The 16,380-nt window shown below is 36.9% G+C and overlaps 1 protein-coding gene across 21 annotated transcripts in view; it reads right to left on the reverse strand.

The window, feature by feature from the left end:
- The window catches only part of AFDN (afadin, adherens junction formation factor), a 106,907-nt gene that overhangs the window by 12,712 nt on the left and 77,815 nt on the right, over positions 1–16,380 (reverse strand). For 20 of the 21 annotated variants that reach the window (XM_015857974.2, XM_015857965.2, XM_032443953.1 and 17 more), the window contains 7 exons: positions 8,183–8,248; positions 7,958–8,031; positions 6,910–7,028; positions 5,723–5,917; positions 5,354–5,445; positions 4,753–4,941; positions 1,150–2,172 (listed from right to left, as the gene is read on the reverse strand). In XM_015857974.2, the coding sequence (XP_015713460.1) occupies positions 1,150–2,172; positions 4,753–4,941; positions 5,354–5,445; positions 5,723–5,917; positions 6,910–7,028; positions 7,958–8,031; positions 8,183–8,248 (1,758 nt within the window). The remainder of the gene's footprint in view (positions 1–1,149; positions 2,173–4,752; positions 4,942–5,353; positions 5,446–5,722; positions 5,918–6,909; positions 7,029–7,957; positions 8,032–8,182; positions 8,249–16,380) is intronic. The other variant, XM_015857958.2, reaches the window with a different exon arrangement.

Genomic DNA, 16,380 nt, shown 5'->3' on the forward strand with positions numbered 1-16,380 from the left:
TGCAGACTGCAACAAACACGAGAAAAGCAAGTTTAGAGAATCAAGCTGCCAAAACAATCCTGAAATCAAATATTACTCAAGCTGATAGCAATTTCTGATTGCCAAAATACACGTGCAAACACTTATCAACAAGTAGAAACTTTTTATCACAGAATTAAGTCAACTTTTCAAGGTAAACAGAAGACAGTGAATTACAGAGATAGTTATTCAGCCTATGAAAGCATAGTTATTGGTATGTAACTTTGGTATCAGTGCTATTCAGAGAAGAAAAATTCTCCTACACGAACTGTTTCCCAACAGCAAGAGATTCAAAAGACTCAGAGAGATAGAAACCAGCAGTGGAGTGATAAAACTTTTATCAGACTAATCAGATACATCGTCTTCGTATGTATATTATGATCCTTTACTGCGCTGAAGCTAAGGTAAGCAAATCCCATCTGATGCTGATTGAACTGTACACCATGCAAAATCTGCAAGCTGGAGCCCTAGGCAGGGTACTTGAGTTTTTACAACACATGAAATGACATGGCTCAGCCTAATGCTTCCACCCAGCACTGTCAGTGTCACCACAGAGGTGGTGGTAAAATACAAAGGTAACATTTGCCTCATCCCCCAGCCTCTGACTGGAGTGGACCAACGTGGTGGAAACTCTGTTTCCTGGTATCATGTATTCAGTGTCCATTTCAGTTCCAAGACTATACGTAAGAACTCTTACCGGTAAAAAAATATTTGATGGAAAAAACATGTTTTTTGTTCCTGATTCTGCTACAGATTTTCATAATTTCAAATATTTTTGCTTGAGTTCCTGTAAGCAAATTCCATCCAATGTTTAACTTTCTAATCCTGGTCCAGCTACCCAGCTAAATCCCTTTGTACACAGGAAATTTCTGAAGCTGCAACAAGAAAAGTAAATTTGACTGCCAACTTACATTCTGTAATAGGTAGCTATTACACCTTCATAATTTATTGTCTAACTGGTGAAGCCACTGTAAGCAAACGAAAGCTCCTACAGTAACTTTAAAATTAAAGACAGCCAAGAAAGCTCCCTTCTCCTTTACCCTATTAGGAGATCAAAATACTCAAATCCAGAGAACCCACCAACACACACAATTACTACACTTTTGTCTAGAAAGGATTATCCCATTTTACCCTTGCTCTTCTTTCTGCCTCCAGTCGCTGCATGATAAGCATCGTATCCACATCATCGTCCTCTTCTTCATCATCATCTTCATCCTTTTGTTTGGATTCCTGAAGTCGCTTTTGGAACTGCCACTCCAGCATGAGTTTGCGCAGGCGGTCGTTCTCTTCAGCTGTACGATCAGGCTTGTTCTGAAGATCCTGAATCTCTTTACTCAGCATGTCCACAATGTGCATTTGCTGCTGCTTCTCCAGTTTCTCCTTGGCATCTCTTTTCCAAGGATCTGGAGAGAGGCTGTCACTAGAGGACAATTCTTCCTTGCTGATAGTAATGTACTGCAGATCTCTCCGCTCAATAGTCCGAGGCTGCTGTTGTGGCTGCAACTCTCGAATGACTGTTTCTTGAGACCTCTGGAAAGTTGAAGTTTTATCCGATTTCACTTGCTGAAGGGGAACAGGAGGAACCACAGGCTGGGGAGGAATTAGTGGCTGTGAACGCATTTGGCCCAGTTTTCTCTCTTGCTCACGCCGTTTCCTTTCTCGTTCTTCTTCCAAACGTGCCTTTTCCTTTTCATACCATCTCTGATGCTCTTCTCGTTTTTTACGCTCAGCAGCAGCCACCTGAGAAGATGCTTGTGCTCCTACTTGGTTTGGTGGAGGAGGGGGAGGCAGAGGCAAATCCATTTGTGGTTCATCAAATTCAGCTGCATAATGCACTGGAGGAGGTGGCGGCGGAGGAGGAAGATCTGTTCTGATGGGCTGGGAAACGGCCACTGGAGTCGGCTGGCTCACTGCTGGAGTTTTCCAACGGCCAGGTCCACTTTTAGTTAAGCAAGAACCAGGTGAAACTGGTTTGGATGTATGGTTCAGGTGCTCTTGGCTAGATGTGCTAGAATCCACAGACGAATTAATCCACTGATCACTGTCTGACTTCCGATCAATGTACTCTATGTCCTTCCGGATAACAACTTCCAAACGATTCCTCTCTGGCTGGAAAACTTTATCTCGGAGTTCTTCCTGGGATCGAGCCACACGCTGGAAAAAAATTAAACAAAGCATCTATTTAATCTCCATTAAAACATATCTGAAATACTTAAAGCCTAAACTTCTTACTACTAAAGGTAATTACTTTTAGAGAAGTTCAGAATTTCCATGACAATTAAGTTTCTTATAATGAACAATAAGATATTCTTCCCAGTCATTTTAATTCATTGAAGCGATACAAGATTTTACAACCCCTAAAATGCCTGGAAACCTGGACTGGAAAAAAGGAAGAACACAAAATAGAACTTAAGCTGAGCCTCCCCAGCTCACAGAGTTTCTCAGGACTCTTGCTGCCATAGGAGAACAAGAGCTCTGGTAGCTTGGACCATCAGTACAAACATTCCAGCTCTGCCATTCAGGCTTCAGCTGGCTTGACAAAGGGTTTTCCTATTAGGAAGGCAAACAGAAAGACCGCTAAGGAAAAAAAGATGAGGGAGCCTCTGCCCATCCTCCCCCGTTAATAAGAGTGATGACTCAGCTGGAAACTCTCATTATGACAGTCATTCATGGGTATGGAATATGGAAAAGTCCTATCTAGTTCTACCTGTTTTTGGGGCATGGACTTAATGTGTCAAACACCAAGCCTCTCTGTATTCAAGCCTGAGGTACCATTGTGCTATACAACCTTCTGGAAAGGAATACTAGGCCCTAAATTAGGGTTATCAAATTGGTTAACTGTTTTCTTGCAGCAAAAATTCAAGCTTTGAATGCCAGGAAATAGTAAGCACTGAACACATAATGTACCAATTATCAACAACTGAGAGAAGATTAACAAAGCACGCTCCTTTTCTTCTTCCTCCATCAATGACCTTAGCTGTAACCTCAAAATAATGCCTTCTTTGAGATGAACAAGTGTATTCTTTATGCTCTATTAGTCCAACAGATCTGAACACACAGTTATTTCTGTTAGATTTGCTGTAAAGATGTGCCTAACCAAACAGTTTGCTAATAAATTTGGAGCAGAAAACAGAAATTTCACATCAGTGAAAAGCTGTAAAGACTTATTTCTTTATTCATTGAAGTCTATTTTCCTCCCTTTTTAATCTGAAGTATTGCATGGTGGGGAAAAGTACATCTACACTTTCAATGCTTGTAGGGTGCTAAAGGTTCTAGTCGCTGGTTTTATGAAAATGCTTCAACATCTTAATCCTTAAAACCACAGCTCAAATTCTGTACCTGTCAACAGCCTTAACAGATGGGGTTCATCATACCAGTTTTAACTGCCCTGTCTAAGCTACTCATTTAAGCTTGCTTTAAGCAGGGGAGAGGTGCATGTGCAGATGGCAGTTCATCCCATTAGGAGAAACGGAAATATTAGCCTCCCCTGCCACAGTAGCTACACAGACAGCCAAACATTAACTACAGAGCTCAGATTAGGTGAGATGAATTCATGAAATTTGAAGGAGTTAATTAAAGGAATTCAGCAAAATATTTCTACAGTTACTTGACACATTCATTAACTCACAGCCTGCTCCTTTAAAATTACCACCCTACTTCGGTTATAGCATCTGTTTTCTTTACTGAAGGACTATGATTTGATATCTTTGGTACTGAAATTGAGACAAACACGCAGTGAACTAAGCTTTTACCCAAGTAACTTTTCTCCCCATTCACCAATATATGTGGGATTACTCAATGCATCATTCCCTAGTTAGTTTCTGTGACATGATACAAAGTAACTTAGATAATGATGCTTTTCAGAAAGTAAAGCATACTGAGCCTTAATTAAACAAATGCAGAAAAAAACCCAAACAACAGCCAAACAACATAAAAATGTTTTTTTCCTTTCTTGGTTTCTGGATAATGAAGCTGTCCGTGGTGGACTATAGAAGGAAGAAAAAGAAAGATCCAGTGACTGGATTTCGACTACCAAGATTTCATTTCCTACACAGATTTTAGTAAAGTCCTCATTTAGTGTGACATTATCTTTCTACTTTATAAAGGTAAATTCATTTCAGAAGCATCTGCATTTTGATAGCAGGGCAGTTATCAATGGAAGTAGGGAAAAGAATAAAGCAGTTTTAAGAGTGTGGGTTTCTTTTTTTTTTTTTTTTTTTTTTTTTTTTTTTTTTAATGAGAGAAGGGAATGCGTTTCTTCAAAGGCCCTGGATAGTTTTCAAAATATTGTGTTATTTCATTTTTAATACTTCACTGTCACTTAAACGATGCACCCTGCAGGCAAAGAGATTTTTTCCACATAAACCTTCTTAGAGGAGTGACGGATTTAGTTTACTTTACTAAAAACTACAAAACGTTTTACAAGATAAACCCTACTACCAGCCATTCCCCATTGCTCTGAGGAACAAGGACTTAAAACATCCCAGGTAACAAATCTGCATAACTTGCTAACAAAAATTCCATAGCAAAAAATACAGTTCCTGATCCCAAGCCAATATTGGCAGAAGTACAGTTACCCCCTTATCTGTGCTATGGTTCAACCAATATTCAGCAGTTCAGAGATCACAGAGGGTTGACTGCTCTGCAAAAATGCCTCCAGCAAACTGGGAGTGAAACAGTTTCTTCTACTTCCCCCCATCTTCCTCTTATACTTAGAAAAAAAATGCTTCTGACCTGCATTGTAGTATTAATTGAGTGATTACTCTCTGCCTGGATCTGTGGTTTCTCTTCATAATTTGGCCACTGACTCTGAGCTGGACCCATTCGATCCTGGGATTTTGAAGCTGGGAATGTGAAATATTCTCTGGTATAGGTCTGTGTTGGGATGGGATAAGCTTCAGGTCGTGGAGGAAGAGTCTGTTCCTGAAAAAGATAGAATGAATGTAAGATAGAAGCTTCTAATCACACGGATTTCTTAAGAATGTTTTTCTAACCACGTGTTTCTTAAATGTTTTGTTTTGCCCTGTGAGAATATTATTTGTCTGGAATAGAGGTTTTCAAATATAAACTGTGGTTAGGACTAATACCTTTACGGTCTGAAAACAAGCATGCAATATTGCACAAGCCAAAGAAATTGCAGCTTCATGAACAAAAAGTAATAAAATCACACAAAGTTGTCTTAATCTTTCATTACGGCATAGTAAGTAAAAACACTAATCTGTCACTAGCACCAGCATAATGTACAAATACTTAAGATACTACTTTGACCCAAGCACACTGATCCATTGATAGCTAAGCAAAATTTACTAGCCAGCATTTTCTTGCCACTTCTGACCTCTGTACAAAGATTTCCAGTCGAGACTGAGGTTATTTTGGTGGTAGTTCCAGATGCATAAGCATTCTTTCCCCCAGGGCTTGGAGGCTGATCTGTTGGAAAGTTAAAGGAAGCATTTACATGCCTGTTAATATTAATTTACATAACTTAATATAATAATAGTATTCACAACATAAGTATGATTTTTGCTTTGAATAATTCTAACAAGAGGCTTGCTCCAAACGTTACAACCACATCATTATTTCAAATTTAAACTTAATCCTGCCTTTTTTTTAATCAAATAAGCCTTCCCTTCCCCCTCAGAATTGAACAGCCCTTAAAGTCAGTGAAAGAGACGTTGACCTCTATGAGAATAATAATCTGACTTACTTGCTACGTTGGGGCTGGAGCGATGATCGGCTCTGTTCTTCATTAATCTGTCATCTCCTGGCAGCTTCTTTGGTTCACTGTACTCCGTCCATGGCAGCTGGGGGCTCTCGGGTGACCCATTTTGCGTGGAGTTGTTATACAGCTCAAAACCTTCACTCTTTGGTCGAGGTTTACCTGAGCCACGGCGGTCAGAAACTGTAACAGTCGATATATATTTTCCCCCTTCACTTATATTAGCTGCTGTCTAGTGTGTTCTTTTTTGAACAGGAGTTACCTTGCATTTAGCACAAAAACTCAGTTTCTGGCATAGCAACTGATAATTTATACCTGTTACTTCTTCAGATACACACTTCCACTTTCTTATCAACTGTACAGGATTCATCTAATTCAAAAAAGAATCTTTGCTTCAAAATAGTCTTTGAAAAGATACAACGTTTGGAAAAGCCAAATGTGCCTTACTAAAAAGTCTCTTGGAGATTCACAGAGGCATATGGCATCTGGAATGGTGTTGTAAATCGTGATAATAGGGATTTATTCTTTTAACCCATTCTTTTCTATATCCTACATAGAGAAAAAGGCTTCCTTTACACAGTTATTCTGTGTAAGACTTATATGTTGGCTCTATTAAGTTCAACAATAAAATACATCCAAGAACTTCTAAGATCTGAAATAGAAAAATTACGAGACAAAGGTTCTGCTATTTTTAGTTTAAAAGCTAAATGAAAACCTATCACAAAACATGTTCCAGGGGGTTCTGGTTTTGTTTTTCTCTCTTAGTAATTACATTATACTCTCTGCCTGCAAGTCCCATGAAGAGAGAAGCCTTTATGAAAGAGATGGAAAAGCTATTGAAATTCTAATAGTGTTTGTATTCATTATATTCCATAATTAAAAATTATTTCAAAACCACTACTGTACTTGAAACTTTTTTCTTTTTTTTTTTTTTAATGAACAAATGCAAAACATTTATTGCACATCAGACAAATACAATTTTAAATACTACTTAAAAGTCAGTTTGTCTTTTCACAAGAAAAGAAATGCTTCTTTTCTATGCAATTAAATTTATTTTTTTGATTTAATGTTTTGGTAAAATTTGGCAAATTACTATGAATAATTGCATTTCCTGTATTCTAATTCTTACAAAGATGTTATTGCCATCAATATTAGCTTTCATTTTTATTTTTTACCTCTTTGCATCATTGGAGATGGCTGATTTAGCAAGGTTGCCAGGCCATGGTATATTGCTCCTTGTTTTGCTACTTCCAGTGTTACTACAGAACCTGTCCTTGTCATAAGTTCTGCTGCCCTGCAACAGATAACAAGGTAAATTAAATAAAATCAAGTCCAATACTTCCTAGTTCTCCTTATAATTTTGTATGACGTGATTTCTCATATATTTTTCGAATAACTCATTGTATGACAAAAACACCCTGTCTCTGACTAACAACTAAAATCATTATGAAATAAATATTTTAAAAACACCAGAAGATTAATTTACTGAACAGACATCACATGCACGCAAGGGTCTCTGCAAGTGTAAATTGGAAGCCAAAATATTTAAGAATTAGAGTAAGGAATGTTTGCTAAAAACTGGAGCCCTAATAAGCAATACCATATCTTCCACAGAGAAAGTAAAAGCCCAGCATGCAAACATGTGAGTTTAAGACTTTCTGCAGTAGATTGCTCTGAAGGTAATGCCTCCTACTTATTTACATGGAAATTAAGACAAAGATCACAACATCACTGCTACACAGAGCACTATTAGACAGACATCTCCAACTATAAAACCCTCTTTTCCAACACTGTCACCACCATTAACTATGAATTTTTGCCAGTGATGAAGAGCTGAATGTTGTGTTTGTAAAAATCTGCAGAGGTGACCCACTGTTTCACAGCTGCTATGAGGCCTCACTGCACTCACATCCACTATTCAATCTCCAGAAACATTCACCAAGCACCACTGAATGTCAGTGGAAGGAATTTAATGATACCGCATTGCTTCAGATGCTATTTGGTCAGACTTCCCTTCAGCTGCCATCTGTTCCACAGCAACAGCGTGTAACAGAATACTGGTGGCAAGGCTCCATCTCTACTGCCATACCACCAACATCCACCTCTGATACAATGGGCCAAGATAATAATATAGAAGCATTACTTTTGGAGCAGCCCTCATATCACTCTAGTTTGTGGTTTTTTTTCCCCCATATAAAGACACCAAGAGAGAGCATTTCATACCTTTCCTGGGACAGCCCCACCAAGCTTCGACCATCCACACTGAGCAGCTGATCCCCTGCTGCCAGGCGGCCATCCTAGTTACATAGTCAGAATAAAAAAGTAAAAATTCATTTGCCAATGTAATTGCTAATGATTATTCATACAAATTAGTAAACAAAGGATTCAAAAGTATTTCCAAATGACCTTTCCATCCTTGAACCTCTTATATTTAAAAATATTACTAACCACATCTGCAGCACCTCCTTTAACAACAGACTTGACATATATTCCAAGCTTGTCTTGACCGGCACCCTATAAAGAAAGAAACATCAATTTATCTCATGTATATTTAATCTCTTATGCATTCATCCAGTTTTATTTAATATTTTACATGCCCAGATAAAAATAAAATAAAATGAGAATTCAGAGGTTTATTTCCACAGCCTGGAAAAAAACCAAAAACATGGAAGAAAGTTAAGCTCACTTAAAATCAAAAGCAAGTTTAATATTAGACTTCTTGAACCTGAAAACACTGCAATAAGTAAAGAGTATTTGGTCTCAATACAAGAACATCAACAGTTTACAGGCATCATCTAAATCTGATCAACTGAATCTTTTATCTTAGGAGTTTGTTTTAATCCTCTTCTGATGAGACATACTTGCACTTTTCAATGCATATATATATTTTAAATATACCTGTGTACCTGTTGCAAAAGACTGTCCCCTATCACCCCCCTTGCTAATGCCCAAACCACACAAGGTAAAGTACAGATTGCCTATTCTGCTTTGAGCATACATGACAAAAAGGAACAGAAACACTTTGCATTTATTAGGACCATAGGGACCTAGGAAAAAGAAGCAAACAGCACTTTTGCTTTTATGATAAACAAGTAAACATTGTAACTAGTAAGAATTTTAGAACTATCAAGTCAACATTTAAGTCCACTGCAGAACCATGCAATTTTGTTCATAAAACAGCTGCCTAGAAGTATGCCACTGAATTCTAAAAGCACTGTTAACACTAAACATATTGCTAGACAACCAATGGATCTGAGGCATGAGAACATGAACATCAAGCCATGCTGTTGCATCATCCACATGCTCAAATTTACGAGACACCACAGAGAAGTCTACATTAGTATCACAAACCCTCAAACTGTCACTTACAATGTACCACAATCATTTCATTACATACTATAGCAAAACATGCCAATTAATCTGCACATCACCCAGAACACTCTAGAACTACCATGAACTTTTCAATTGAACAACTGTTACTGTAACGTTGTTTTCTGGAGTAACACCCCAAACTGCTTTCATACTGAATATGCAACCCCACTCTCCTACTTTTCCAACTCCTTTTCTTCTTTTGCGAGCAAGAGGATTCACCACTTTCATCATTACCACCATGCAGAATAAGAAGTGCAAATTCTTCAGAAACAAATGTTAAAGTTGTCTGAGAGGTGAAGGATCTAATTTTTTATTAAACCTTGAGTTAATTCCAAATATTTACTCAACAGCCACAGAACAGGAATTACTTTGAGCCCCATGATTCAAGATTAGCATTCCTATCCTCATTTCTCATAACAATTGCTTGAAAGGAAAAAACAAGCAAACAAACAAACCTGTAGTAAACAACTACAGAAAAAACACTTTCTGAGTCTGGGAGCAATATAAAGGTAATAAAAAAAGATATATATGTATTATTATTATTTTAACTAAAGGACACTATGGAAACATTAAAATAACAGCAGGATATACATGTATTTTTAACTTAATACCCCAAGAATCAGTTGTACAAGTCAGAAGACAGATAAAACCCAATGAAAACCAAAAGTCATCTTCCCCAAGCCAACTGTGAAGCAGATGAGGAAGGATGATCCAGATGATGGCACACATAGGCTTCCGAGAAGCATGCAACAAAATCTCTTACAAGAATTCCTAGATTTAAATTGTCATGAGATAAGAAAGAAGTTGTCCCACTATATTAGCAACTAGTTCAACAAAGGATAGGAAGCTTTTGCTTTTTACAAGGAATGAACTTGTTAGAGAAGCCCTAAATGAATGCGCTGTTCACCAGGGCAACCAATAGTGTAACTGAATTTGTCATACAGAAACCAGGTAAATAAAACCAAGGGTTGGAGAAGAGTGATTAAGAACTGGAGCAGCAATAGGGAAAAACGTGCTTTTACTGGTCGAAACGTGAAGTAATGCTCTGATTGCGGCAGAAGCAGCCCAGAAGAGTTACCACTTCTCTTCACTGGGAATTGCAGATTAAGATGACTGACTCTCTCTTAGGCCACCAACCACTATCATACCTAAAGGTGAGCTCCTTTAGATCCAAACAGGTTAAGGAGTCACTAGCAAGATTCACCCAAGTACTCCTTTACTCCCATACACTGTGTGTAATTTCAGAGATAAAGCAACATGTCATTGGAGGTCAGACTAACCAACACTAATCATAAGCCCTGGGACCTTGGAGTGGTGCTGCTTTATTCAGCTCTAACTTCAAAAGCTGTTAACAAGAATCTCACCTCATTAGGTTTAATGAGTCAGACAAAAAACTGCATAATGCAGCCAAAGATTAAGTGAGAAAAGCAAGCATTTGCTACTTGAAACAGCATACATGTTAATCCAAACAGTTTGGGATTGTGACATCACTAATCATTAATTATATCAGACATACTATATCTGCACATGCCACTTTTCTTATCCTTGATTACAACTGCACAACTTAAACGAAGTAGAAACTTGTTTAACCCATGATATCTGCACTGGTTTGCAGTAATATCATATATATATATAACAATAATATCATAATAATTATCATATAATAATATCAGTATATATGATATAGTAATATCATATATATATATATATATAACAATAACACAAACACTCATATTGTAGTTTTTATATTGTCTTTAACTGTTGCTCAAGATCAATCTCCTTAATTACTGTTTTGACAGTATTCTTCATTTACCAGTTTAAACGCCTGGGAGCCAACAGAGCTATTAGAAAAGAACAAATAAACCAGAAAATACCATGGCCACTTCAAAACTAGAGGGCTTACATTTGGAAGACCATATTATCCCTTACAAAAAGGCAACAACAGAAGCAGAGGCTCAGAGGAGAAGAAGGGTGTTAAGAAACACGAAGCAACTTCCTCAAGAGAACCAAGCAATAGACAAGGACCCCTGCTCTTAAGGAACAAATATGAAAGGAAGTGAAGGTCTATGGAATTATGAATGGCACACATGGGATATCATCACTCTTATCAGACAAAATATAAAGCTTTCTTATTCATGCTGTCAACCTTTTTCCACAGAACTTCATAATTCAGTTAGGAAACCACAAAGATAAAGACTGATGTAGACACCAAGGATTCAGGGTAAGGTCTTCCAGAAAAGTGATACAGATGTAAGACATACTGAAGAAATACTGAAATTGCAGACAGCTATAAAACAGGAGGAACTGTTTTACATGTTTTGTTATGCATTTTGGCTCAATTCCCGTTAGCTACAGCTGGAGCATACCAGATCAGATGGAGTTCTGCTCTAACTGTTCTTGCACTCTAAACTTCACACTGGCTCTTCATGACAATCCAGAGAAGCTGACATTTTGCTCAATATTCGTTCTATTTGAAGGTAGTTTTATGGAGCCTACACAGTTTGTCAGTCTTTTCCCTGTTCTTCTAAGAGAAGTTATGCACAGATTCTTGTTTATATACCATTTAGCATATTTCTAACACAGTGCTCATTATCTTCCCTTACACCTGCAAAGACTTCTCACTGAGCATCATTAAATTTAACCTACCTTCCTGTGTCTTTTACCCAATGCTTTGAAGTATCTTAAGTAAATGTGTTTCATTTCTATTTTAAACAGACTTATTTATGCTCATTTCAGGAGACTCTGTTAGAAGGAAATGTACAGTTATTAAAGACACAAAAATGATGTTAATACATAGTTAGACATGAATCCTTAATGCCAAAACAAGTGAAATTCTCACCTGCGCCATCTGAATTTCTCTCTTATAACTTACTGACAGTACAACAGAACAAGTTTTTTTTAATACACTGCTTATGAATCTTTTCTTTTAAAGGAATGTGGAGGTCAGTGCAATTAAAATTATTCTCCCACAAACAAAACAAAGACGGATACCAATAACAGTGACACAATAAATGTCCTTTCCAGTTCACTTTATTTTCTCCTATCCTGAATATCAAATGCATGTGTACCTACAGAACTCAAGTTTGAACAGTAGAACATAATGTTAGAGAAGCAGTCCTTGCAGAAAGTAAAAGTTGATAAAAAAAATGGGAAATTCTTCCCTTTAAATATTAATTTATGGTGTTTCTCAACATGTACAACTGAAAAAAAAAACATTATTGCTTCTAAATTACCAGCTATGCTGTTTAGCCAATTTTCAGCTGAAAGAACCACTTACAAAGTGTTAATAAAAGAGTGCCTTAGCAGAAAGTGAGCACAATCATTATACCAGAAGCAGCTGACAAAGGCTTCAGTTCACCAAGTTTACAATATTCCTTAGCTGAACTGCACGACCACAATACTCTATTCTGAAAGACCCCCTTAGATTACCACTCAATGCTACTGCTGCAATACATAGCCATAGCAGAGAACCAAACAGAAAGAGTTTTAAATGGAAGGTGTTATTCTATGAGAATGAGAGGAACAGTAAATTGTGGACAGAAGAAAGGAAATAACACAATATTTATAAATTCGGATACCTCAAGCAAATTAGACCTAAGCTTCAAAACCACTCTGTGCTTTCACAATACAGTTAAATAAACAAAAAACTGCACAAACCACTGAGGAAAAAAACATCAGTAGTGTAATACTATTTACATGTTTCAGTAGTTTTAAGCATCTTGTGTTAAATTCATCAAAATGATGTTAGCTGTGCACTGATACAGTGTCAGAAATAAAATAATCAATATACCTTCACTGATGCATTTATATAACAGGATAAAAACGTCCCCATTTTATTCATTCCAGGAAGCTTAATTAGCTCTGGACCAAGAACCTCAGAAGACTCCTGAAGATAATTTTCTCCATGCTTGGGCTTACACATCATTAAGCCAAGTGTGCACAGACAACTCAAGTGAGAAACAAAAACAAATAGGTCCAGCAAACAGAAGCTATATACTTGCAATAGACTTATCACCTGTATATAGGTGCTTCTTGCATTTGTTTTTTGTTTTTTTTGGGGTTTTTTTTTGTTTGTTTTTAAATCATCTCACATTATCTTAAGAAGCAGTTTAATGCTTTAAAGCAGCATGAGTTGAAGGATGTTAACATATTGCACTTGCAAGTTTGGCAAGCACTTAAATTTATGAAGAGTATTGCTGTGGGAATTCTATGACAATAATGAACATCCTCTTGCATTTAGAAAGCATTTTAATAGATCTTCTAATCTTGCTTGGGAGGTAAAGGCAAACACAGGATACATCTGCACATAGAAGTCTGCTCAGAATGGTAACTGAGGTCTTAATCCTACATACATATGAAGAAAAGAATGCATGGGAAAATATTTAAGTGACCAAAACGTAGGAAGTAAAATAATGCATGCTCCCCCAAGAAACAGAGAAAGAATATAAGGAGCACATATCAAGAAAATAAGAAAAAACCCAAGGTATGAAATGCTATCAATAAATTCTGCAATTAAAAGTCACCAGAAGTTCTATTAGACACTTAATAAAGACGGACAAGCTTCTAGAAGAGACTAATTTGCTGTAGCTGCCTGGTTTCAAAAAGTTCTTATTGCAGAATAAAAGCACATTTAGAAACATTCCACAATATGGAGTTAGAAATTACAACCTAAAGATAGAGTTGATTAACAGCAAGGAAATAAAACAAAGTCTTATGTTTAGCACCCAAGTGGACAACAGATTGTTGGGAGCTTCACATCAGAACTGATCATAGGTTGCATAGTTTATGCAATCTAGCTCCTCATTTGAAATTATATGAAAACATCCAATTATGGAAGTAGTACTAATGAGGCTTAGTTTAGTGTAAGCACGGTCAATGCTCACTGAAAGCTCAACCATGTTCAGATGTGTCAAATGCACATAAGAAAAAGTTGATTCTAACAAGAAAGACTTTTCTTTCTAGTGACTTTCAGCTGACTTGACAAAGGACATTCCTAAATCACTGGGTAGATCCTACGTACAAATTGACATCTGAAATAGGCACTTATGTACTATAATTTAATTCCTGAACACTACAAAATACATAAATACTGTAATTCAACACCAAAACACTAAGTTAGATCAGAAAAGCATGTAATGAGCCAGTACCTACAGATTATTTGGCTTACCAGTACAAAAGAAAAATTAGATCTGCTCTGGTTGTATGACGTGTACAACTAACCAGCTGCAATTTGAGCTATCTCAGCAAATAATAAACTCAGAAATTCCAGCATTGGGGTCCTGTGAATCCAGAGAAATTATCTGCTCTGTGGGACCAGGAGACAACACTCAGTACAAAAATCTTACTTGATAAACATCTATTTTTTTGTTTCAGTACATAGGGATGTAATATGCATGCTGTTACATATATGTTTATGTGGTCGACCTTTTTCTTCTCTATTAATGCAGAAGAAGAGCAATCCCTAAACAATTCCTGTAATGTTTAAACTCATTAAACTACAACAAGTAGGAATTTAATAAGCTAAAACCTCAAAAGTTAAGCTGACTTTACTGGGACAGACTTACATCTAGCAAAATTAGTATGTGCTACATGGAAAATTGTTTTGCAAGGAAGAAGCTAACAAAGTTTTTCTACCATAAGTCAGCGTAATCATGAAGACCCTTAAATAATTTACCAGAGAATATTAATCCTTTATCACTCAAATTCAACAAAGCATAAATAGATTATCTATAGCATTTGTTATATGATATATAACATTATTTTGTAAGATCTTCCTTGTTCTCATAGGATTGGGTTCAGAACACTACATCTGCTTCAGAACTCACAAGAACTGTAGAAACAATTAAAAAAAAAAACAACACTTCTATGGATTAATCAGACTGAATGGTAATGAAAGAACAAGAAACTACAGTGATCTGAGTAAGGACAACTACTCTGACTTACCCAACCAGTACAAAATTAAGGATGGGCAGCAACAGTGGATAAATGAATGAAGCAACGGAATTAAAGATTTTTAAGGAGAATATATTTTACTACTAGTATACTATATTACACAAGTCTTTTATAAGACCTCCTTGTAGGTATCAATCATAAGAAGATGTGGCCCACGTAGATTAGCCATACAACTGGGACATGCCAAACAGCACAACTAGCATATGAAATAGGAGCTGAAAGAACAGTAAGATCAGATAGGGCCTTCCTAATGGCAACGCCATACCCACTCCTCAAACTGGTTATTTAGTCACCATGGAAGCATTAAAAACAGACAAAATTTTCCGCCCCCTCCTCCTCCTCATGTTGCATTTGCCAGGATAAGCAGCTGCACCTGGATAGTAGAAACAACAGACGGTTCCTTCTAGTGAGTGTCAGCACATAGCTAGGTACAAAGCCAAGCACCTGTACCACACAGGGACCTAGGGCCCATAGTCACTAAGCCGTACCACCAGTACCTAGAGGTACCAGAGTGGGAATGAAGGCCTCCATGCTGACAGTTAAGCTGCTGCCATCCTCACAGTGCTTCACAAGGAAGCTTTGGTGGAATACCACAACGAGCTACATGTTCCACTATGTTAGGAACATTCATGCTGTAGATTTGTAGGTAACTCAATATATTTTAATACCTGCAATTACAATTAAAACTTGAAAACTATGACAGAAATACTCATCCATCTGTTAGAAGGACAGGAGAACTGTAATATTAGAAAACTAAGGAAAAATGATGCATTTGTAAAGCACACCTACAGATATGCCTAACCAAACCGGTAATTCTTCAAACAGTTGACAGTAAGGTCTTGTCATTACTTGTTCTAAACTACCACTTGCCCAAACCTGTTTAGCTTCACGTGCCTTGTTTATCGTACTCCTATATTATGAACAGTTTCCCATAAAAACTGGCAGCCACATTTGATTAAAGACAAAAATACATTTCAATAACAGGTGCTCTTTAAATTTTTTCCCCCAATGTTACGTGTATTAGAATATAATTTTCTCTACAAGAATTGCAATGAAGTCTTCCTAATGACCTTTCAATACAGATTTGTCTTAAATACATGGTTGCAAGCTTGACATAGCATGTAATGTGAATAGGAATCCTGAAGTGGAAGAATCTTTACTCTCCAATTATAGTTTGATTAATTCCATTAAAAACAAAACAAACAAACAAAAAAAACAAAACCAAAGTTTGACCATTTTTAAAGGAAGGCTCAAAGCAAGTGGCTTCAAATATCAAGACCACACAGAATCACTCCAGATTTCTTTCTGCTTTTGGAAACACT

This window comes from Coturnix japonica, chromosome 3 (genome assembly GCF_001577835.2).
Source record: "Coturnix japonica isolate 7356 chromosome 3, Coturnix japonica 2.1, whole genome shotgun sequence".
NCBI classification, from domain to species: domain Eukaryota; kingdom Metazoa; phylum Chordata; class Aves; order Galliformes; family Phasianidae; genus Coturnix; species Coturnix japonica.